The 24758-nt window shown below is 35.3% G+C and overlaps 1 protein-coding gene and 1 non-coding gene across 2 annotated transcripts in view; both read right to left on the reverse strand.

Annotated features, from left to right (window-relative positions):
• Window positions 1-24758, reverse strand: part of DPYD (dihydropyrimidine dehydrogenase) — a 794060-nt gene that overhangs the window by 425072 nt on the left and 344230 nt on the right. The window contains 3 exon segments of the mRNA XM_036825276.1: window positions 2867-3077; window positions 18620-18789; window positions 20824-20931. Of these exon segments, the coding sequence (XP_036681171.1) occupies window positions 2867-3077; window positions 18620-18789; window positions 20824-20931 (489 nt within the window).
• Window positions 14663-15082, reverse strand: LOC118887470. Its single transcript, XR_005018010.1, has one exon.

Here is a 24758-nt window from a genome sequence, read left to right on the forward strand (position 1 = left end):
AAGGAATAATTAAAAGAAAAAGCAAGAAAATGGAGTGTTGGACTTCCCTGGTGGCACAGTGGTTAAGAATCCACCTGCCAATGCAGGGGACACGGGTTTGAGCCCTGTTCTGCGAAGATCCCAATGCCGCGGAGCAACTAAGCCTACGAGCCACAACCACTGAGCCCGTGTGCTGCAACTACTGAAGCCCATGCGCCTAGAGCCCGTGCTCCGCAACAAGAGAAGCCACCACAATGAGAAGCCCGAGCACCGCAATGAAGAGTAGCCCCGGCTCACCGCGACTAGAGAAAGCCCACTTGCAGCAACGAAGACCCAACACAGCCAAAAATAAATAAATAAAGTACATAATTTTTTTTAAAAAAAGAAAGAAAATGGAGTGTCATAAACAATAATAATGTGTTACAGTTTCATTTCCAAAGCACTTTCCCATTATTTCATTTTAATTCTGACAACAGTCCTGAGAGGTAGGAAGAGTATATATTATTATCATTGTTTTTTTATAGAGGAAGAAAGCTGAGGCTCAGAAAGGTTAAGTGACTCAGAAGAGAGTTTTTCAAACAGAAAGAAATATTTAACACTGTCAAATGCAGAAAATAGAATATGGACTGAAAAGATGTCACTGAGTTTGGCATGAAGTTCACTGGAGCCTGTGCAAAGTGAGGTTGGGAAGGATGGAACAAGAAGGGTAGAAAAGCAGGTTGATGTTTAAGTAAAGAGATTATAAGTAAATATATTAAAATATATCATACCACATATGTAATAATCACAAAGGTACCACACATAAATCACATCACACGGGTATCAAGATGGGATAATATTCAGGGTAGAAGAGAGAGACATGAATATCTTCTTTTCTTACCCAAATGGACAACTTGCTTCCTATAAACTGATTTTCACTATACCTGATACATGTGCACATGAAAGTTTTCTTTGAAATGATTAAGATTTTAAATACCATTTAGATAAGATCTTCTTGATCAACTTCTAACAAATAATGATTCTCTCTACTATTTTTTAAATGCTTTCCATTCAAAAAACAATATTGAATATATTTAGAAAGCAGTAGAGGCATGAATGCTATTTAATATTCCAGCTCTTCCAGCTCCCCTCTAACCTGAAAGTAGCTCTTATTAATGTCAATATTGAAGGGCCCTCGTAAAGCAAGTAATTCTATTTGAGGAAAAATTTTCCAAGCAGTTTGTTTTTCAAGTCAGCAGGAGGGGGTAAGAAAGGAAAGTGAAGAACCATTTTTCCTTGATTTCTCTAATGTATAAGGCGTAACACATGTAGAGCACTGGAAGAAACAAACACAAGTAAATTTTGGAATAAAATACACAAATAAATTCTTAAATGACTTTGTCAAATAAGCACAAATAAATCAAATTCTCTTTTCTTCTACTTCATATTTTAAATACTAAGTTAAATCTTTCACTCTTCACACACACACAGGAACATAAGCTTTGGAAAGCTGTTTTCTATGATCTTCTAAGTCACATCTACTTAAGTTTGCTTAGGAAAAGATATATTTTTCTTAATATTAGAGTTGTCAGTTGTGGAACATAAATTTAGATGGTAAAATAAATTATTTTTTGATAGGCAAATAATCAACAGAATTGCAAGTTAAATATGATTCAACTTTTTACTCAATTTTTGGTCATATGCAGAGCAGTAAGAACAGTATGATTTTTTTAGATAATAGAATGCAATTTATACGTTGTTCTTTTTTTCCTTGCTGAACTCATCAACAAATAACAAACCACACTGTGACTATGTCTACATATCACATAAACGTCTAGATGAAAAGTGACAAATTCAGGCCATCATCCAGCTATTCAAAAACATTTATCTTGATGACATTAAACATCTGGATGTTTCCAAATACCAAGATGTTTGATGTCCTGCAGATAAAATATCTTGATGAGTGGTTAAAATTTTCACTTATCTGTTGCAGAAATATGCACATTTGCAAGCATATATCTCTTTCTATTTCAGACACAAAATGTAATTTTAGCATGGATATAGTAGGAAGTTATAGGAATCGTCAGGTTTAGATTTTTTTTTCTTTGGTTACTGTTTTTCTTAATGAATCTCTGACCTAGAGAAACGTCTTTCTTTTATTTTCCTTTTAGTTAATAAAATAGTTAATTGTCATTTTGACAGCGTGTAGTAAAAGGTAAAAGATTTGCAAAATGAAGGCATGGAGGTACCAAGGCTTTATATACAATGGCCCACAAAAACACTGTGTGTGGGGAAAACAACACAAAATAGTCTTAGTTGATTGACTTATTATTCATTTGGAATGCTATATAAAACATTTCCTTTTCTCACTATCTTTTTTTTAAGCATTTTGTTCTTTCTTAGCATGTCCATTTATGCCATTTAAATGAAATGACAGGAGTTCAAACTTCCTAATTTGATAATTTTGATGTTTCTAGTGATGATTTGGCATGAAGATAGTAGTCAACATGAATTCTATTTTTGACTATTCATTAGATCCTAATTTGCTTGAATCATTGAAGATTGGCTCTTACAACTTATCTGTCACATTTTCTTACTCTAGGTCTAATTGAAGAAAAAGCTATTCTTATAGAGGAAACAAGGCAAAAATTATTACAAAGTAGAACATGTATTTTGATTATAAGCTTAAAAGAAAGATTAATGTTCTTCTCAATTCCCACTACTTTAAAAATAATTCTCTATAAACATTAACCATTTCTACGTCTTATAAATCAAGATTTCTTGCATTCCATACTAGAAGAAGGAAATGAATGTTCAAGTGAAAAACAATTCTCTGAAAGCTGGAAACCATTATGGAAGTAAAATAACAGACAATTGCCTAACACATTTCAGCTCCCGAGCACTCTACCTTTAGGATCACTCAGAACTGAGCCAAAGGCACTGATGACCACATCGGCTTTCAGACGGACTATCTGATCTTCATCTTCATTCCATTTTCCAGTTTCATCTTGCTCTGTCCGAACAAACTGCACAGCAACAATTCTCCCGCCTTTTACTATAACCTTCCGTGGGGACAGGAAAGGCAAAAATTCACATTTTTCTTCCTTCGCAAGCTCCATCTAAAATGAAACAGAAGAGAGAAAAACATGAAAATGTTTCTTCTTTATTTAATATTTGATTTTTAATTCAATTATACATGCTAAAGCTTATAATGTTTAAATAAACGTGAAGTTTTTTCTTTCACCAAAGCTGAGATTCAGTTATCAGCTATTCACATTTTATAAATCACTGACTCAGGAGAGTCTTAGACTGAAGTTGTCATGTGGAATTTTATAGATCACGGCATCACAAGATACTTCTCAAGTTTTAGGTTGTGCATGCCCTACGGTTGGTGATGTGTGAGGTTTCTCACTACAGTAGCCTGGTCTCTTTACGCTTTCATTTCTGTAGGTTAAGTTCTCTTTTTAATCCTGCATTATATGAAAATAAATTCTTATTATTATTACCAGACTGTATATATCTAAGCTGGAAAAAAGTCAATAAAGTGGGTGAGCCAGTCTCTGGAAGTAAGTGATTAGAATGGTAGGTAGGAAAATAGATTGGAGGAATTCTGTAGAAACAAGAAATAAATAAGATTTATTTTTACTTTTCGTGTAAAAATATACACGAAAATTTCAGGAAACAAGTATGCTCCTCTTGACAAATTCCCAGTTATTCCACATATCTCACATAATTTATTGTGCCATAAAATTAGACACCCTAGTTTTTGTTTGTTTTCGTGCCCATAAAGGGATTTCTATTAAGACAGAATGTTGATATTTATTTATTCCACTTACTGTTTTGGAGGAAATCCAGGCATTTGGTAATGTGATCCTAACCAGTATGTTGAGTAGTCTTTTTCAAAAGATGTAAAAACATCCCACTAAAGAGGTTGAGAGGGTGTCGAGTCTTATTCTTTCCCTACCCCATGGAAGACAGGTAGATTGTCAGTTGACAAGTGAGGCTGAGAAAGCTCTGTGTGTAAGGCTTCAAACCAGGAATTATCTGGGCTACATCAAGATGAAAAAACTGAGCCATAGAGTAACTTGCTCAATGTTGCTCTGAAGCCATGGACCCATCTCTCAGCACTCTATCCATAACTAGCAGTTCCAAACTTTACAGTGCATCAGAATCACCTTAGAGGGCTTGTTAAAACACTACATAGGCCCACCCCTAAGGTTCCTAGTTCTGTAGGACTGGATGAGTCCTGAGGATGTGCATTTCTAACAAATTCCTAGGTGATGCTTTGTTGCTGGTCCAGAAGTGGCATTTTGTGAACTACTGTCATTTTAGATTATAGCTGTCTCTGAACTTAATTGATCTATACCATGTATTCTCCATGAGACTAATATTGCCCATAAGGGAGCAAAATTGATTCTTGGGGAAGAAAAATTCTTAGATAACATAAAGCATAGAGCCATAGCTTATAAACAGATATACAGAATATCTAGGATATTAAAATAACAGTGTGGGGGTAATTAGAAAAAGAATCTAAAATGACTCCTTTGAGGGATGATAATTTTTTTTTTTAATTTGAGAAATGCAATATATTGCCAAATATTGGCATGAAGCTATTTCAGTCTACATCTTATTTAGGATATTTTTTGAATACTGTTTTGTTTTTTTTAACAGTTTTATTTATTTATTTGTTTGTTTGTTTGTTTGTTTATGGCTGTGTTGGGTCTTCATTTCTGTGCAAGGGCTTTCTCTAGTTGCGGCAAGTGAGGGCCACTCTTCATCGCGGTGCGCGGGCCTCTCACTATCGCGGCCTCTCGTGTTGCGGAGCACAGGCTCCAGATGCGCAAGCTCAGTAATTGTGGCTCACGGGCCTAGTTGCTCCGCGGCATGTGGGATCTTCCCAGACCAGGGCTCTAACCCGTGTCCCCTGCATTGGCAGGCAGATTCTCAACCACTGCGCCACCAGGGAAGCCCGAATACTGGTTTTAATGGCTTAAAAATTGAACTACCTAAGCTATTATCACACAATATTTTACTTTGCATTATAAAATTAAGAGGTTAGCAATAGCAAAAGTACTACATAAGTGGGTAGTGTGGGTGGTAAGTATACAGAACAGTGGATCTCAAACTGCTCATGGTTTAGAAGGAAAAGAGAAGTAAGTGGAACTGAATCAGTTTTGAAACCCACTTCCATTGCTTATTTGAGATAGTTGCTGAATCTCTTTGACCTTCAAGTTCCTTATATATAAGAAGGGGATAACAATACCTAACTAATTGGTATGTGGTGTTGTTTAAGGCAATTCAGAAATGTAAAACACCTAAAGCAGAACTTAACATGTAGAAGGTGAAAATAAATGCAATTTATTTGTAGTTGTCATTTTCTGAATTCACTTTTTCCCCAAATCATTCTTCCATCTATTTAGTACCACTTAGCAATAGGATTATGACTCCAATAGAAAGGTAGCCCAACAACAAAGGTAAAAAAAGGAAAGGCCCAAGAAACTTGGACTACTCTTTAATTTTCTACAAAATAAAAATGTGTGATGTCTGGAAAGCAAAATATTCCTTAAATACCTCAAATTACAAAATAAATAAAACATACCATGATATGTTTTCTGTATCATTTTTGTCCTATTTGCATAATGCAGTGCCTTATAGCTCAATATAAACCAGTTATTGTGTTTCAAAAATGTCAAGTGATGCTAAATTTTAATGATAATGCCAAACTTGACTGGATAACAATGCCAAATGTTTATCGTTTGAATAAATCAATACATGATGTGTATTTATAATAGTACTCCTTTCTGTGGAGGGCAGAAATAAAACCCTGAACTTGGCTGTACACATATTGGGAGCATGTCTCAGACTGATTTAGGGTCTGTTTTGTCCCATTCTACTCTTCTTAACTATGAATACTTAGACAGTATATACTATTATATGTAGATAATCTCACATACTTTTTGCCAAATTTGGCATTTAATTTAGAAACAAAAATTGAACACTGCAAACAAATCAAAACTTTTAAGAATTTTAAATAAGGTTACCAATGATTTATGCTTGAACATGCTTTAGTAGTACTCTTACCATGGCTTTTGACTAAAACCTATAGTCTAAAACCTACGTAGAGTTATGAACATGAAGAAACCATATGTTAATGTATCCTTAGCTCATATCATAATTTTCCATATATGCCAGGGTTGATACCAAATATTTAGTATTCATGCCAGCTATCTGACAGTGCACGGAAGTCAGCAGGTATATACATTGGCCCCCAAAGAGACTATTCTAAAATTCCGCTTTTGAAACTTCCAATGTTATTTACTTTCTCAAACATTTAAGATTAGACTATTGGGCAGCAGACACAAATCACACTCCTTCCTGCTATTTTGCTATTAGGTACCTAGATTTTTCATTTTACATAAAAGAGGGGAAAAAGCTTTTAAAGGAAAGATAGAAAGACATGACGAACATATGTAATTATTTGGAAAGTATTGATATTATATTGAAAAAAGAACTGAGATAATAAGATATATCTTAGTCAACAGGGGAAAATTAGGAAAATGAGAATTGAAAGTAAGTGAAGCCATATGTTAAGTGAAATATCCTTTGCATTATTTGTGGACAACAGAGGAATTTACTTTCACTGTTTAAGAAATCTGTCTGACAAGACAAAAATAATAATAATAAATACTTATATAGCAGCTACCCTTTAAGTGCTTTATATATAACTCATTTTAATTTTCACACAGGAGATATGACACCTATATATTAGTTATTTTTTAAGTATTTCTTGAAACCAAGTTTTTCTCCCTGTTGTGGCTCAAAAAGCCAATAACACCCTGGATATCATCATGATTTACAGATTTATCAACCGACCTCAGGCACTCTGCTGCTTGCTGGCCTCACAACCAACACTTTGTGGGAAGAAGTATTATTTCCTTCCTACAGAAGAGAAACTGAGGATCAGAGAAACCAAAGGTATATTAAGAGATGGCAAAGCTTAGCTAAAATCCTGATATGGCTGGAACAAAATCCTGTGGTATTCAGTTTTATTCAAAGGCAGAAATTGTGGTATATTTGAAATAATGAGACTTTGTATGGTTCCAGTTGTTGACTCTCAAAACAAGGCGAATTAGAACAGGAAAGAATCCAGCCAAAGGCAAATTAAAGGTAAGGAGTTGGCTGGATAAAGGCTGCCTTCAGTGGGAAGAGGAAATCCAAGCTTCCTAGTCTAAGTAAGTTTAGAGGTACTATATAATCATGAAATACAGGAACCAAGTGATGGACTTATGAACCCAATATTGTAAATTAGTTCATGGAGACTCCTTGAATCCAGAGGAAGGATACGTTTAGAACAAAGAAGTACTACTTCATAAAGCAAATAGTACAGACATAAAACATATTATCTCAAGATATAAAGGTGGAAAATTAAAATAGAATTTAAATACATTTATTTGTTAGACAGTAAACTTCAAAAAAACTCTTTAAGTACAGAAAGAATATCTTACTAACTTTCTATCCCCAGTGTCCAGGAGTGACACTCGAATATTTAACAAATGATAAGCACACACAAATGAACATTCAGACAGATGCCTGGCAAATCAGGATATACTCCAGCTGATATGCCACATGGAAGGTTATCAAGTGAATTTCAGCCGTATCAGTATCTATCAAAATGACTGGCACACAGTAGACACTGAATAACATTTTGTTTACCAGAATGAATGATTAATATGAAAACCCAGAGGACATTCAAGCTAACAAAAGGAAAACCAATTAGTAGTATGTGGAGTCAACAGCTACTAAACATCCATCCCAAAGCAAGGAACACAGAGCATGCAAAAGACATGCTACCTGACCAGAACATCCTATGTTGTGAGTTTGAAATCAGAAAGCAAATGGTACTTTTCCTCAGTATGTCAGTTACACTGCCATATGAAAATGATGGACCAAAGTGACCAGTGGTCTAACCTCATGCAGTGGGTCTTAATATTTTATTGTTCAAATTAATCAGCCTTTCTGTGCTAATTAGTTCACAGATGTCAGTGTTAGTGCCTTTTAATACCTAATGTTTGTTAATGATCATTAATAATCAGCAGCTCAGAGTTTGGTATATGGACACTTCTGTTCATGGCACACGTATTTATTTACTTGTTTGATGGAGCCTGTTCTCATGAGGAACAACTGGTACATCAAGCAAACATACAAATATCTCTTGTCTTTTTCTCCACCAATAATTACTCAAGGGAATAAAAGACAAAAGCATCTATAAGGTTCCATTTTTGAGGTTCAATAAATCAAATTGTTACTTTCTTTTCATACTGTATGAGGAAAGTGAAAAAAAAAACACTTCTTAGCTTTGATTTTTATCTCCATATTCAGGGAAAATATGTGGTTGATGCAGAGTGAAATAAAAATAGAGTGCTATAACATGCAATAATGATCATCATGTTAATGATTAACTTTATGTAATGTGATGATTTGGTCTGATTAATATTACAGGCATCATACTGTGGAAATTATGAAACAACTTAATTTACTATAATTAAAAGCATGATGTCAACTCATTTTTAGATTGCATATAGGCAAAGTAAGCATAGGTTATAAACCATAATTAGCAGAATTCAAAACTAGCATACATTAAATTCTAGTTGCCAAAGTTTGAGAAACGATATGAAGAAACTATATTCTTTGTAAAGATTATCCTCTAATAGCTAGACATTTAACAAGTTATCAATTCTGTATGAACATGAGGACCTCAGAGATGGTATTTCAAATCAAAATTGTCTGGTAGTCTGCTTTGGCCAGTGATAATCCTGGACAATATTATCTTTTATTTCATCACTGTTAAATTTATTCATACTGCATAATGAGTCCAATTAATTTATAAATTTACCATACATTTATTAAGTACTTATTATGTACAAAAATGGTGCTAGGTGCTGCAGTTAATAAAATAATCCCTACTTTCAAAAATCTCATAGAGGCAGACAAATCTGCAATTATATTGTGTGATAACATATAAACACCTTCTGTTCTAATGACAGATAAAAGGGCATTTTACACAGCAGTTGTGCAGGTCAAGAAAGGTCAGCCTGGAAAAGATACAGCATAAACTAATCTTGAAGGATGAGTAGGAATTAGTTACTGAGAAATTCTGGTACGGAATAGATTATCTTCCTTTGGTGAGGGAAGATGTAGGACGGTAAAAGAGTTAATCTCAAGAAAGAAAGGAAAGTGACCTGGTTAAATCCCCTTGTAAACATGTTAATGGAAAACAAACTATCAACCAGCATTTGCAAGTGGGAGAGCCCTTATCTGCGTAAAGCTTTTGGCAAGATATACCTGCTAGTCTAGGATTGCTATGGTAAACAAAACCTGGGAAATATGGATTTATACAGCAAGGCTCTCTCTAAAGAGTCAAATAAACTATGTAACTATCTGAGTATAAACTGGAGATGTTTTATAGTTAAAACAGCTTCTTTTTGTGTAAGTGATGGAGCTACAAATGTTACTTAGAGACCCTACATTATTCTGGATAAAAGCACACCCTGATGCAGCAGGATGGGACCTGGAGAACTGTACTAGCGGTCTTCACCTCTTCTTGTTTACCCCACACTTCATGTTTACTTATATCCTTGAAATTATTTATAAAGCTCGATGCAAGTTATAACTCTAATTCATATGAGTTTGATTTCACAATCCAATCTTCTGGTTATTTTGGTTACCAAGGAGACGAAGGAAGATAAAGAAAGAGTCAGTAAACTCTGACGATCCACTCTTGATCTCATCTTTAATTTACTAAAAACTTCCTAATGTATTTTGTACTTTTTGGTTTATACAGACTCACAGTCTGTGGTGGAATGCAGAGCAATTTTGATATGCTTACCACTCTCTGGAATCTACAAGCTAATTCTGCAATTATTCTTTTCTTGGGCAAAAAAGTTTGCTGAAACCACAAGTTGAGTTTCCTTCTTTTAGTACCTCCTATGGTGTTACAAGCATTTGGCTTCTTTTAATTTTAAGCTTTTAAAATTGAAGAATCTTGAACAGAAGGAAACATTTCTTCACATGAGAGTTGTACTACACATTTAATATAGTTGCCCCTTAACTATTTTGTGTCATGACTGAGCTGCAAAAACCAGAAATGCAATGCATGCATAATTTATAGGCTTAAAATGCCTTTGCACAGGTATCATAAAATACATCTTTTCTAACAAGAAGAGGGTATTTTTAAACACTACTCATTTATGATTGACAACATTTTCTTAAATCTGACTAGCTCTTATTGTTCCTCATCTTAGATTTTGCTACAGTCAAGCATTCCTGGCTATTGGAGTATCTCACAAAATTACCTTCTGCATAACTTTGGTGCCTTTGCAGTACCTTCTTCCATCTTGAAATGCCTCTTCATATAAATTCTGTACAAATCAGGATCCTCTGTTTTATGCAACTCGTTAATCCTCTCTGATTCTACAACTTTTTATTCATTTTTCCTTTGGTTTCATACATTGCTTGGTTGAATTTCTTTTTTTCCTTTTTTTAAAAAAAATTCTCAGCTATTTTTTAAGAGACTGAAGACCAGGAACAATTAACATTTTTCAATCTACTTTTAATACTAGGTAGATATTGTAATATAATACATTTTAAAAATTTAAATTAAAATATAAATAATTAAATAACAATAACTACTTATTTAAAAGCTCTCAGAAGTAATTTTGAGGTATATGTATATATATAAATATAAATTATATATTTTGAATATTTCATATTCATTTAAAGTCTTCCTATAAGGTTTTCAATGTCCCTAAAATATTTTATTCAACATGCTTCATTGATCTGTTGTCTTGGATCAAGCACTACTCTATACTTTCAGTCAGACCCAAGTTGAATGAGCCAATCCATTTGAAGGAGACTGCACTTTAATTTGTGGGATGAGTATAAAGTAATAACTACCCTATGCGGTAAGTGCTCTAATATTGGAAGCATAAAGAGATATAAGGTCTCACAGGAGGGAGAGGCTAATTAGAATGGGATTAAGGAAGCCTTCAAAGAGAAAATGACATTTAGAGCAGTCCTTGAAGGATGAGCTCACCTCTTAAGAGAAAAAAAATCACTTTAAAAAGAATGACAGGGGCTTCCCTGGTGGCGCAGTGGTTGAGGGTCTGCCTGCTAATGCAGGGGACACGGGTTCGAGCCCTGGTCCGGGAAGATCCCACATGCCACAGAGCGGCTAGGCCCGTGAGCCACAACTGCTGAGCCCACGCGTCTGGAGCCTATGCTCCGCAACAAGAGAGGCCGCGATAATGAGAGGCCCGCGCACCGCGATGAAGAGTGGCCCCCGCTTGCCGCAACTAGAGAAAGCCCTAGCACAGAAACGAAGACCCAACATAGCGACCAATCAATAAAAAAATAAATAAATCTTAAAAAAAAAAAAAAAAGAATGACAATTTTTTTTGGTTTTTGCATTAATCCATGCGTGTTTTTCATTTATTTTTATCTTTTAAATTGTATGCATGTTGAACATGTGTTTAAAAAATTATACAAATTAATTTTTAATATTTTCAATTTATATATAAGAAAAGAAGATATTGGAAAGCTGAGATGAATATTATTAATGGGAGAGGCGCTTCTAAATTTCACATAAAAGTTAATAGAGTAATAGCAACATAAAGTTTAATAGAGTAATAACAAAATATCATTATTTAATAAGGTTTGATAGTGACTTGATACCAGTTTAAAATGTTCACTGTTAATGAATCTGTGTGTATGTATGTGTATATATATTTTTTTCACATATATAGTATATATATGTACATTGGAAAGTTGGTAAAAAAAGGTACATAGTTTTTAGCTCTACAGATATTCCTAAGTCAACACAATGCAGCCACCCCCTTGGGATTTTTGAAAATAATTAAGCATTTAGAATATATAATCATGAATGGGCACAGGATTTGTTGGCTCCTGGCCTACTTACAGTCCTTTATTTTCCACTCACCATCTGAATTATCACATGTAGTGTAGAATTCTGACAACCACACCTGTCAGCTTCTTTGATATCCATGTCTTGAGTGCAGCAGATTTTACCTCACCAACTGACTGAGGAAACATTAATTGCAACTCGTTTCAAGTGTAATATTTATAGATATTGCTAAAATTTTCAGTACAGAGTTGCTCTCATTCTATGAAGAGATAAAGCCTTCCTGTCCAGATTCCGTATCATTCACAGATCTTTCTCTAAATGTTCAAAATACAGAACTTGGGGAAATAGAAGGAACTCTGAGAAGCATAGTTATAACACTGATTTTACAGATGGGCACATCAGACTAGAATATATAACCTAGAACCAAGTACTTCAACTTTTAGTTAATTCCTTTTTGACTGTTCCATTCTACCTCTCATACTACACTGAAATTTCAGGCTTTTCAAAATGTAAACACATACAGATCCTTAGAATGTCATTCCCACATCATCATAAATTATTAAAGGCATACTTAATATCTTAGTACCAAGGGAGTCATTAACTACCATTAATTAACTTTGTGTTCCTGGGGACAATTGTGTGTGTGTGTTTGTTTGCAGGTACCTTCATATCTCCAACCATGCTAACAGGTCTCTGATTACCTTCCATGGAGAACGTCAACCGAAATGATGTGCAGGTGACAAATATTGAAGAGCTGCTATAAGCATCACCCTTACTAAGTAAAATTAAATTTGCCACCTTATAAAGTTTATTTTCTAAAAATAGTCCCACGGTCATATCTCTCATAACTAAAAAACTAGAAAACGTTAGCTACTGGTAGGAAATGTTTAGCTAGCCATATTTAGATGATGAAAGTATCTACGGATGTAGCTTTAACATGATTATTTGATATTAAAAATATCTGAGGAGAGACCTACGGATCATGCCACATGAATGATCTATAATGGGGCATGCTGTGTGGTACCAGAAGGATTCAATTAAAAGGTATATTTTTTCACACTAAGATGTGTTATTTCAGAGTTGTAATAATAGTTGAAGAAATTTTTGACTAACAGACCAGGCAATCTGGTTCTGTTATTTTATTATTAAAAATAATAAAGTAGCGTTATCAAAATAGTTGACCATCTGAATAGCTAAAATACATAGAAACAGGCATCATCAAAGTTAAATCAGTTATCATTTTGGCAAATAAACAGGGGGGAAGCCAGGGGGTGCTAGGGAGTAAGATAGAGAGCCCGTTTAAAATATAGCAGAATTAAAGACCTGTCATGTTTTGCTGCCATTGGGAAATTGACTATGTGAACAATAGATTCTTGGTATGTTCTCTGTGTGTGGGACTATGCTATTAAAATAATTTTGTACCATATTCTTCTCAGTAATAATTAATAAGAACTACAAAGTCCTTCCCTAACCTTATCCTTTAAATTTATCAACTCAAGAGGGTCTGTTGAGTCCTGACCTTCATGCCTCCTTCTAGGGATTCCCAACTGCCTAAAGCATTCTTGCAGTTCTATCTGATCTGTCAACAACTTTTAATACCAGCATTTTTGGGGATTCTGTTATCCTGTGAAATTTAATCTCACCTATTTAAGCTTGCAGAAAGTTCTGGAGGGAATTATTAACAGATTCTCCCTCATCTTCTTAGAGGACAGTGCTGAATGATTGGCTGGTTTCCCTAAGGACCCATGGCTGAGCAGTGCTAGTTTGTCAGTAGCGTCCTATTTAGCATGTGTGTGAGGCCACAAGGGAGACTGAAAGACATTTGGAATCAGAATTACATCAATATGCTGATGATGCCTCCATGTCTTCATTTCATCAAACCTTATATCCTGTAGCATTAATGCTTCGTTAACTAAGATGGAAAGTGCCCCCAAACACCACACTGCTTATGGCTCTAATTAGACAGCTGGAAGCCACATTGATGGTACACTAGAGCAGCAGATCAGCAGCCTCAACATCACCAGTGAACTTGTTAAAAATGCACATTCTCAGGCCCATCCCACAGCTACTCAGTCAGAAATTGGGACTAGGGCCCAGCAAGCTGTGTTGAGCAAGCCCTCCAGGTGATTTTGATGCACACTGAAGTAAGAAAACCTCTGCATTAGAGAAATGGGATGCGCTTGTCACTGCAGAATCTATCAGTGGTGCCTCCTAACTTAGTAGATTAAAACATTTCTGGATCTAATTATATGGTTCTTTGTTACTAACCATGTAACAATTCCTTGTTAAGTCTAACTGGCCTATGTAATAATTCATATTTGCCACTAAATGATGGGAAAACTTTATATTGTTCTGTATTTCCCTCCCCCTTCAAAAATCACTTGAGAATTAGACCACAGATTTGGATATATACATGCTGACATGCCTGACAGTAAGGCCTTTTACCAACAGACAAATTATGTTATTTCCAAATTCCATCAAAGAGCCAAAGCCCAATAAACAATATACATATTTGAGAAAAACTCTAAATGTCAATCTTCATTGACTTCAAAGAAACCAGTGTGATTGCAGTTTGTGTGTACTGGGGGTAGAAAGCATAGGAGGAATAGAAGAAATACAAAGAAATTGGGTTTGATATTAAATTCTTCATATAGGTTGAAAATTTGTCTGAGAACATTCTTTCAAAACCTGTATCTTGAAGTAGATACATGATATTGACTTACCAGTTTCATAAGTGTTAGCACTACCATGTCTTGGGCCTCTTTTTTTTTTTTTTTTTTTTTTTCAGATCAGAATCGCCTCGATAATCAGTGGCCCAGGACAAGCCCAGCCTCGTCTATCTGATCAATTCATCACTTCTGAGCGCCGGGCCCAGTAGGACCAGCTCCGGGACCTCCGGGACCGCAGCGTTGCCACCGCCCAAGGGGCCTCGCTGCACAGCGCCCCGAAGAAGGGGCTTCGCAGGAGGGGAGCTTTTCATTTCGGGTTGGTCCGGCGGGGCTGGAGTCACAACCCGATCAAATAAGATCAAGGTGTAGGCCGGGGGAGGGGCACGGGGGCGGGCGCACGCACTCGCCTTGCACGCACCACGCGCGCACTCACACATTCACGCGTCCACTCACACACTCAGCCCGCAGGCGCCTTCCACACACCTCGCCACAGTTCTACCCAGCCTCACCCCACGCCGCTCTCCCTCCGGTGAAAGGGCGGAAGTGGACCTCTTTGATGTATACCAAATCAAGTAATTACATTTATCTAACTTGGAAACTATGAGCCTTTTTAATGCTAGAAGCCCTGGATGCTTATTCTCTCCAGAAAACATTCATTCCACAATTATTTGTTGAACACTTCTTATGTGGCATCGATTGTGCTAGGCAGGGGAAGAAAAAAGTGATGATCAAGGCACTGTTCTCATAGAGCTCACAGCTCAGTAGTTTTAAGACCATGTAAACATTTTAGTTTCTTGTAAGCTAACAATAAACATCCAAACGTTTGTTCTTCTAGTTTTAATTAAGCCCCAGATCCGCCTGAGTTCTACTAAGCTCAACTGCAGGCGTACGACAAGTTATCCCACCAACCCATTGCTTCCTCCCAATACTTTGATAAACACAGTTCATCCCACCAAGCTTTGGTCTTCTGACTGAGCCATGCCTGGACTCTGATCCTTTCGTTCCTATAATCCAGCCGCTTTAACAATTAGCCCCTGAATAGCCTCCCTGCTTCTGACCCAATCCCCCTTAGTCAATTATCAGTAGAGCAGTCCTTTTAAAATTTAACTCAGATCTTGATGTTTGTCTGCTCAAAACAGTTCAGTTGTTTCCTCTTTCACTCAGTAAAAACTAAAGACCTTATGAACACTTACAAGACCTCACCACATACTGCCACATACTATCCTCTCATACTCTGTTCCAGTTACGCTGACTTTTTTTTTTTTCCCCTATTCCTAGAAGTCCAAGAGCCTTCCTCAATCAAGGATGAATGCATTTACCTTGATATGGAACCTTTTTCTCCCAAATGTCTACATTCCCTCAATGTTTTCATCTCTATCCCCAAAGTCATCATATTAGAGAGGCATTCCTGGACCACCCCATTTAAAATGGCAAGTCCTGTCTCCTCTTCCACCATACCCTCTCCCCAAATTCACACTTTGTTTACTCCTATTTTAACTATTTTCTCCATTGCATTAACCACTGTTCAACATACATTTATGTGACAATTTGTTTGGTTGAGTGTCTTTCCTTACTAGGTATGAGCTCCATGAGGGCAAGAATTTCTATCTGATGTGTTCACTGCTGTATTCCAATTGCCTAAAGCAGTGCTTGAAACACAGTGGATGCTCAATAAATGTAGGTTGATTAAACAAACAAAAAAACAAACAAGCAAACAAAACTTCTACCTTCTCAAGTAATTAATTATCTGGTCTCGTTTTGTGCGTCTATGTGTGTTCTACTTATGCAGAAGAAATAACCACTACTCATTTCTAGTGACCCTTGCCAATGCAAGATGACTATAATATAAAGTATGAAGTAAACTGACATTGTCATTCAGGGGTGTCTTCCCTTCCAACTTTCAAGGTGCAGCCTTTCATAATGAAAACTTCTCTGACTTTAGATTTAGAAAAATAAGATTTAAAATATTTAGTTCAAAACATATTGCTCAAGTACTTATTATTTGCTGAGGTCCTATGCTATGCATGAGGAGACAAAGATGAATCAAATTAGCTTCTGTCTTTTTTTATCTTAGGCAAGTCACTTTACTCCAGTACAGCTGTTTTCCTTTTATTTGTACCATGATAAGATTGCACTAATTGATGGCTAAAATGGTGCTCCAGAGAGGGTGTGGAGAAAAGGGAACCCTCTTTCACTGTTGGTGGGAATGTAAATTGATACAGCCACTATGGAGAACAGTATGGAGGGGTTCCTTAAAAAACTAAAAATAGAACTACCATACGACCCAGCAATCCCACTACTGGGCATATACCCTGAGAAAACCATAATTCAAAAAGAGTCATGTACCAAAATGTTCATTGCAGCTCTATTTACAATAGCCAGGACATGGAAGCAACCTAAGTGTCCATCAATAGATGAATGGATAAAGAAGATGAGGCACATATATACAATGGAATATTACTCAGCCATAAAAAGGAACGAAACTGAGTTATCTGTAGTGAGGTGGATGGACCTAGAGACTGTCATACAGAGTGAAGTAAGTCAGAAAGAGAAAAACAAATACCGTATGTTAACACACATATATGGAATCTAAAAAAAAAAAAAGAAAATGGTCAGAAGAACCTAGGGGCAAGAGGGGCAAGACGGGAATAAAGACGCAGACCTACTATAGGATGGACTTGAGGACACGGGGAGGGGGAAGGGTAAGCTGGGACAAAGTGAGAGAGTGGCATGGACATATATACACTACCAAACATAAAATAGATAGCTAGTGGGAAGCAGCCGCATAGCACAGGGAGATCAGCTCCGGTGCTTTGTGACCACCTAGAGGGGTGGGATAGGGAGGGTGTAAGGGAGGGAGACGCAAGAGGGAAGACATATGGGGACATATGTATATGTATAACTGATTCACTTTGTTGTAAAGCAGAAACTAACACACCATTGTAAAGCAATTATACTCCAATAAAGATGTTTAAATAAATAAATAAATAAATAAATAAATAAATAAATAAATAAAAAATAAGTAAAATAAAATGGTGCTCCAGAAAAAACTCCTATGATTACAAGACTATCTCCACCTTGGATTTTGGAAAAGTCTGAAAGGGTAGAGTGGATAGAGAAAAATCTGGAGAATAAAGTTGACATTTTTAACTCAGTCATGAACCAGTGGTGACTCTGATATTTTAGTGAGATTAATCTGTAATGTGGTTAGTCTATATGTGACAAATTACCTATTGACTACAGTTATAATTCTTGCCTAGAATAGAGACTCCAAATATGTTCAGGCATTCTAAAGCAAATCAAATTCATAATACTGATTTGGATTAAATGAGTAATTTATCTTTCTATAAATACATTTGGTTCTTTTCTCAGAACTAATACCCTTTATAAGGCATTATCTTCCTTAATGTTAAAATTTGAGAAGTCTGTGGTGCATGTACCCAGCTGATGTTTCACCCAAGATTAGTCACCAGTCACCTGTTAGAATGAAATGATTTTAAATCTGTCATTTTTAGTAAGTTAACTAATTATTAATTCTAAATAATGCTTATGTTAGAGCTCTTTTAAGAAATAAATGGAAACCTCTTTGTTCTACTGCCTTCATAGCAGAATGAATTAACTATAAGTATGATATATATATATCTGAATGCAGCTTGTAAATTTGACTTATGGAAAATTCCGAATGTCTCTAACTACCACATTCTCCTAATTAATATCCATATATTTTGTGAAGAGTATCTAGTATTTGGATATGCAAGACTTAGCACATTCCACTGTTACTAGTTAAATACAGTACCTTTCAAAGACATTAACCCTGAGAATAAGAAGCACTTGTGTATTGACAAAGATAAACTTCTCATTGTATCCAAATCAGTATTATAAAATAATTTTCTTTTACTTTGAATGTCTGTACTAGAAAAAGCAACTATGGGTAACCCAGAAATTTTTAAATGTGCGTCTCACAATCTGAAGAACATTCTAATGATTTAAACTAGGAGACTGCACATTAACAGTTACATCTTCTAAAATTTGTTGCATGACAACTCCATATTTTCTGATGGTTCCATTTTACCTCCTCAGGGACAGCTCTTATATGAACAAAGCCTTTTCTGAAGACGATGAACACTCGGCGGGCTCCACAACGTAAAGCGGATGTTGCACAGTCGAAAGCTGTGTCTCCAGCTCCAAGTACAATCACGGCTCCCCGTATCGATGGCAATGGAGAGTGACAGGCACACATTCCTGAATGATGAAAGGAAGACCCCATTTTCAAGTAGAGAAACCATTTCTGCATGACAGCTCAAAAGATACTTGTACTCAAAGCAGTGTAAAATTGCATCTTGCAGTTTTCGAGGATGGAGTGTCACTATCAAATTATTCTGCTTCATTGAAAGACAGTTTTATTCCCACTTTAAAAATATGCTCATACATGTAATTTCATAGTCAATACCTTTAACTTCTTTTTTTCCTTCTAGAAGGATAGCTATAACACATTTTGAAGAGTGTGGGTCATAATAAACTGGAATCAATCAATTTAAACTCTCTGTCAAAGTTGTGATATGTATTTTTAACTTATTGTCATTAAATTTGTTTGTTAGAAGAAAAAAAGTGATCCTTGTGATCTAAGTTAATAATCTGCAGTATTTGATTAAAACATTTTATTTAGAAATCATCTTATAAGATTTCTAACATATAGCCCTGCTGCATAGTATATTTAGTAAATTTTGAAAATTAACATGCTGAATATGTTCCCTTTATGTAACTGAAGAATTTCTGAGAACTATTTTCTTGAAACAGTTAAAATAAAACTTCCTCCCTTTTACTGCTTTTTTCCTGGTTTTGTTTGTAAAACTGAGCAATAAAAGAAATATGACTCTCCAAGTGAACATTTCTCAACAGCATTTATATGAATATTTGATGCCCATATGAAGATTCTTTAAAAAGTAAAATGCAGGTGTTCACTATGTATTAGGTAGCGCTGTATTATTGGATTAAATAAAACCGTTGACAAGATAAATTACTATAATTTTTGAAATGGCACCACAGATAGCATAATCATTTTGCTTGAAAGAGTTTGTATTTGGGATTACATAATTAGCCTTTTGTAATTCTCAAATACATGCTATGTGTACAATGATCTTCCCTAGCAAGCATCATGTTCTCTTGGAAGGAAGAGGACGAAGATGGTACACAACTTTAGCTGTAAAGTTCTACAGATTGATCTAAGAGAGAAAGTTTCTTATCTTTTTCAATTTTAGGAGAATAAATGTAGATTCTTATCTTTTCCATGTGTAATTGATGTTAGACTATCTGAAGTTCAGAATTCTTTTTTTTTTTTAATTAATTTATTTGTTTATTTATTTATTTATAGCTGTGTTGGGTCTTCGTTTCTGTGCGAGGGCTTTCTCCAGTTGCGACAAGTGGGGGCCACTCTTCATCGCGGTGCGCGGGCCTCTCACTATCGCGGCCTCTCTTGTTGCGGAGCACAGGCTCCTGACGCGCAGGCTCAGTAGTTGTGGCTCACGGGCCTAGTTGCTCCGCGGCATGTGGGATCTTCCCAGACCAGGGCTCGAACCCGTGTCCCCTGCATTAGCAGGGAGATTCTCAACCACTGCTCCACCAGGGAAGCCCCAGAATTCTTTAAAAATATATATTTAAAGGAGTTTGACTATCGGGTTTTAGGGAATATATTATAGATTCTTTAACACTAAGACGATGACTCTAGCCCAGTCAAAGCAGAGGACAGGCATAGCTTCTAGTTGCTCTTCCTTTGGTGTGTGAAGTGATTTCACACAGAGACTAGGTATTAGGGTATCCATCGAAGTGTTTTATTTTAATTTCATAAAACTGTGGTTCAAGAAGAGACTGAATCTTTCTGCTGGTGTGGATACAAATCATGGAAGACATGGTCACTTGTCCTATTTTAAACAAAAAAATAAAACAGTTCCCAAAGTGAAGTTCCTGCCTTTTCTTTTAAGAACATCTTCTGATGTTTGTTAAGGGCACTCTTATTTTGAAGCAACTTTTCATAATGCAGTTTAGACCTGTATATAACACAGTGAAAAATCCTTATGATGATGTTTGATTGGGAGGATGGACAAATAGATGATTCTGGCTAACAGTAATATCAGATTTTTTTTTTTTCATTTTACATTGGTGTTATAAAAGGATGCATTGGAGATCTGGACAATTTCCTACTGAGCCTGGACTTAATATACATTCATAATACACATAACAACATAGGTAACATTAGGAACAGAAGACAATATGTGATACCTGCTTTACTGCTTTTGGCTACAAGTGGCAGAAAGTCTTTGGATGTATAAAACCCCTGGTCCTGTGTCAGGCCTTGGAAGATGTGATCCTTTTTGGGTTCTGGCAAACCTAAGTAAAAAAATTTATAAAATATCATTAGCAGGAGGAGTGACTTTTCCTACCGACTATTAGAAAGAAAGTAGAAAGCTGTAATCATTAAGATAATGTGGTTCTTAGAGGAAAAAAATCTATAACCAAATTAACATAAAAGAATGTACATAACACAATGTAACAGACCTCAGAGTATACCTTTAATACATAACTAAGAATACATCATAAATCACACATTCATGTGCACATGTACATATACAGAAACATGGATACTCACATATAGTGTTAAGGGGAAAATCAAGTTATATTCTTTCCTCATGTCATAAATAAAAATAAATTTCTGGTGTATTAAAGTGCTAAATATAAAAAATTCATCACAAAACCTAAAAGAAAATATGGATATATGTTTATCTAGCTCCTGAATATGGAAGGTCTTTCTAAGGGGGTAGGGGGGGAGGAAAGACGAAAAAATTTCGAAGGAAAAAAAAGTATTTTACCACAAAAATTCAGCTAGTTTTACACTTCAAAAATATTATAAACAAATTAAATGCCAAGTGATTAGCTAGAAGAATATTTTAACAAATAAAATGTCTTTTCTATATAAAGACATTTCTCAGTTTTAATGAGGAACATATTAACTTTTCAATAGAAGCATAAACAAAGGGTAACAAAAATTGGGATAACAAAAAATATAAATAGTTTATAAGCACCAAAAATCTTAAATCCCCTAGTAATTTAAGAACTGCAAGTTAAAACAATGAGATATGATTTCTCCTCTATTAAAAAGTAAAGGGTTTAAGAAAATTACACTATATGGCAAGGTTAAAGATGGGATTTGTTATGCTCTTTTGGTAGAAATTTGGTAGAAACTGGTATCTAATTCTAAAAAACAGTTTTGAATCTATCATAAGAAAATACTAAGACATGCAAATAAAGGTTTGATGTACAAAAATGGTCAGTGGAAAAAAAAGATAAGAGAGAGAGAGAAAGGGTGGAGGAATATCAAAATGCCAACAGAATGAATAATCCAGTTTTACTTTAAGAGATGAAAAACATGACAGAACAAAATGCAGCCATTAAAACAAACATTTGAAAAATGTGGTAACAGATTGTAGTCAAAATACAGTGTTAAATAAACTAGCAGGACATAAAACACTGTGTATAGTATGATTTAAGTTTTATAAAAATATATAAACTATATAATCTGAACTGTAATCATTTCTGGTGGTAAGATTGTGGATATTCTGGGTTTTTAAAAATTATTTCCTTATTTTCCAAATGTTCTATAACATGCATGTATCAACTAATTAGGAAATAATTGCCAACATTTTGAAAAGAATATGAATAGCTGGTTAAAATGTTTTCAAACTACAAATGAAGCAAATCTGATAGCTTTCACCCCACTACAGGAAAGCTTTTCATCTCAATTCCATAAGGGGGAAATTTATAGTTTAATGTTATTTACTATCCAAATCTCAGTCTACCAATAGACCATTCCAGAGAAACAGGAGCTTATTTCATAGTTAAATGAAAGCAAATGGTAGTTGCTGGTAGACACTCGGAGTAAAAAGCATGGCCCAGGAGATGAGTTTTGTTGTGTGCGATAAGGTTGATACTGTATCTGACCTGAAAACTGAAGGTGCTGGTGGGTTGAGTGCGTAGCCAGCAATAAACCACTGCTGTCCCTTCAAATTAAATCAAACATTTTTCTTTCCTGTCTAGCACCTCTTTCATTTCCTCCCCCCAAAAGATTTGCCCTTTGTTTTTAGGTTATTTTAAGACCATTTTTTAAAATTATTTTAATTATCTAAGAGAGTTAGGCAAGTCATTTGACTGGTCTTTGCTCTGGCTTCTCTATAAACAAAACGGGGATAACTTTATTTCTTCATTTTCTGACACGGAGGAATATCTCTTAGTCTATTTGTAACATGGAAACTATTACATAAATGTGTGGTTATATATATTAATGCAATTCTTTTCGAAGGACTGAGATGGGGGTGGTTACAGTTACATAAATATAGCTGAATATGTACTTGAAGAGTCTAATGACAAAACAATTTTTCTTGAAAGCTATTAAAAGATGATTGTAGTTTAAGCTACATTTGATTAGTCAAGCCAACATGTATCATTTTATATATATATATAAAATATACATATTTAAATAATAAGGACCTGTCTCCCCTTTCATATTACTATACTATAGAGATTACATATGTTCTATGGTACTTCATTTTCCCATTTTCCTGTTAAAAATCCACAACAAGGAAAACAATGTGAAGGGTTTTGCAATTTCAAGGTGATATGATAAGCAAAAACCTTTAAGACAGATCAAAAACAAAGCACAGAGAATGTAAGTGGTGGATAAGAATTCTACAGTTTCTGGTAATGAAGTCTAAGATCCTTCCTTTACTAATTCCTAATCTGAGCTTTTTCATTACTTGCCATGGTTAAGGTAAAAGGGAGATTTACATCTGTGCTTATTTTCTATAGACCCACTGCTAAAATAACTGTTATATAAAGAAATGCAAGGCATTCGTATTAAACACACCGCCTGACCCATAGAGATGACTTTTTGTCTCCTGCAAGAATTATTTCACAAGAAAAAAGCTTTGGTAAAATTTAAATTTCAGTTTTTCACTTGAATCATACACTGACAAGGACAACTGAGTTTCCTGTGCTTTCACCCCACTCTGCATTTATCACTGTAATGAATTTAACATTTACTGGGTCAGATTCTCCCTGTAAATGTTCAAGAGGGCACCAGCTAAATGTTCTGACCTATAGATACTGGCTTGAGGAGAGGAAAAATGAGCCAGTAACTGGATGGGATGATTATGATTGGGTTATCTCTGCAGCCTATTTAGCCACACCTCAAGTCATGCTCACTTTTAGATTCCCAGTGTCCACGGAGCCCTTCTCCCCTACCTGGGTGGCAGATCATCTATTAGGACCATGTATGTGAAGCTCTGCTCACATACTCTTTGGCAGTCCAGCCCAGCTGGCAGAAGTACCCTATTCTCTGCTAACCATGATGCTGCTGGGTGATTAGGAACAGGGTCTTTGTCATCAGACAGAGTTTGGTGTGAGTTCTACCTCTCCCATTTATCTGATTGTGATCTTCTGTAAGTTCCTATGACTGTTAGTTTTATGTGTACATAGCTAAGTACACACATCAAATTATCCAATCAAACACTAATCCAGGTATTACTGTGAAGGCAATTTATAGATGTGGTTAATATCTATAATCAGTTGATTTTAAGTAAAGGAGATTACCTCAATAATCTGGATAAGCTTCATCCAATCAGTCCAAAGGTCTTAAGAAAAAAATTGAGGTTTCCTTAAGAAAGAAGAAATTCTGTCTGTCTGCTGGCCTGGCCTACAGATTTTAGATTTGCCAGCTCCCACAACTGCATAAGCCAATTCCTTGAAATAAATCATACCACTCAATCTATCTATCTATCTATCTACCTATTCATCTATTTTATATATCTCTTAAAGGCTTTATCTTTCTAGAGAGCCCTGAAACAATTCATTAATTGCTCTGATCTTCCACCTCTGCATTTCTAAAACAGAGATAATAATTATATTTCTCTTCTCTCACAGATGTGCGACTTAAAGGAATATCTATCTATCTATCTATCCATACATATATATATAAAGAATTGGGACCTGGCACATAGTGAATGCTCAATAAACACTATCTATTAATATTATGATAGGTTTATTATTCTGTAGTTTATAATTTTTTTTTCAAATTCAACATCTTGTGGCAAGGAAGAATAAAGCTTAAATCAAAGTAAAGTATTAAAACCTTAGCAAATTTAAACAAAGTGCTACAAAAGAAG

The sequence above is a fragment of the Balaenoptera musculus genome, chromosome 1 (genome assembly GCF_009873245.2).
Source record: "Balaenoptera musculus isolate JJ_BM4_2016_0621 chromosome 1, mBalMus1.pri.v3, whole genome shotgun sequence".
Taxonomy (NCBI): Eukaryota; Metazoa; Chordata; class Mammalia; order Artiodactyla; family Balaenopteridae; genus Balaenoptera; species Balaenoptera musculus.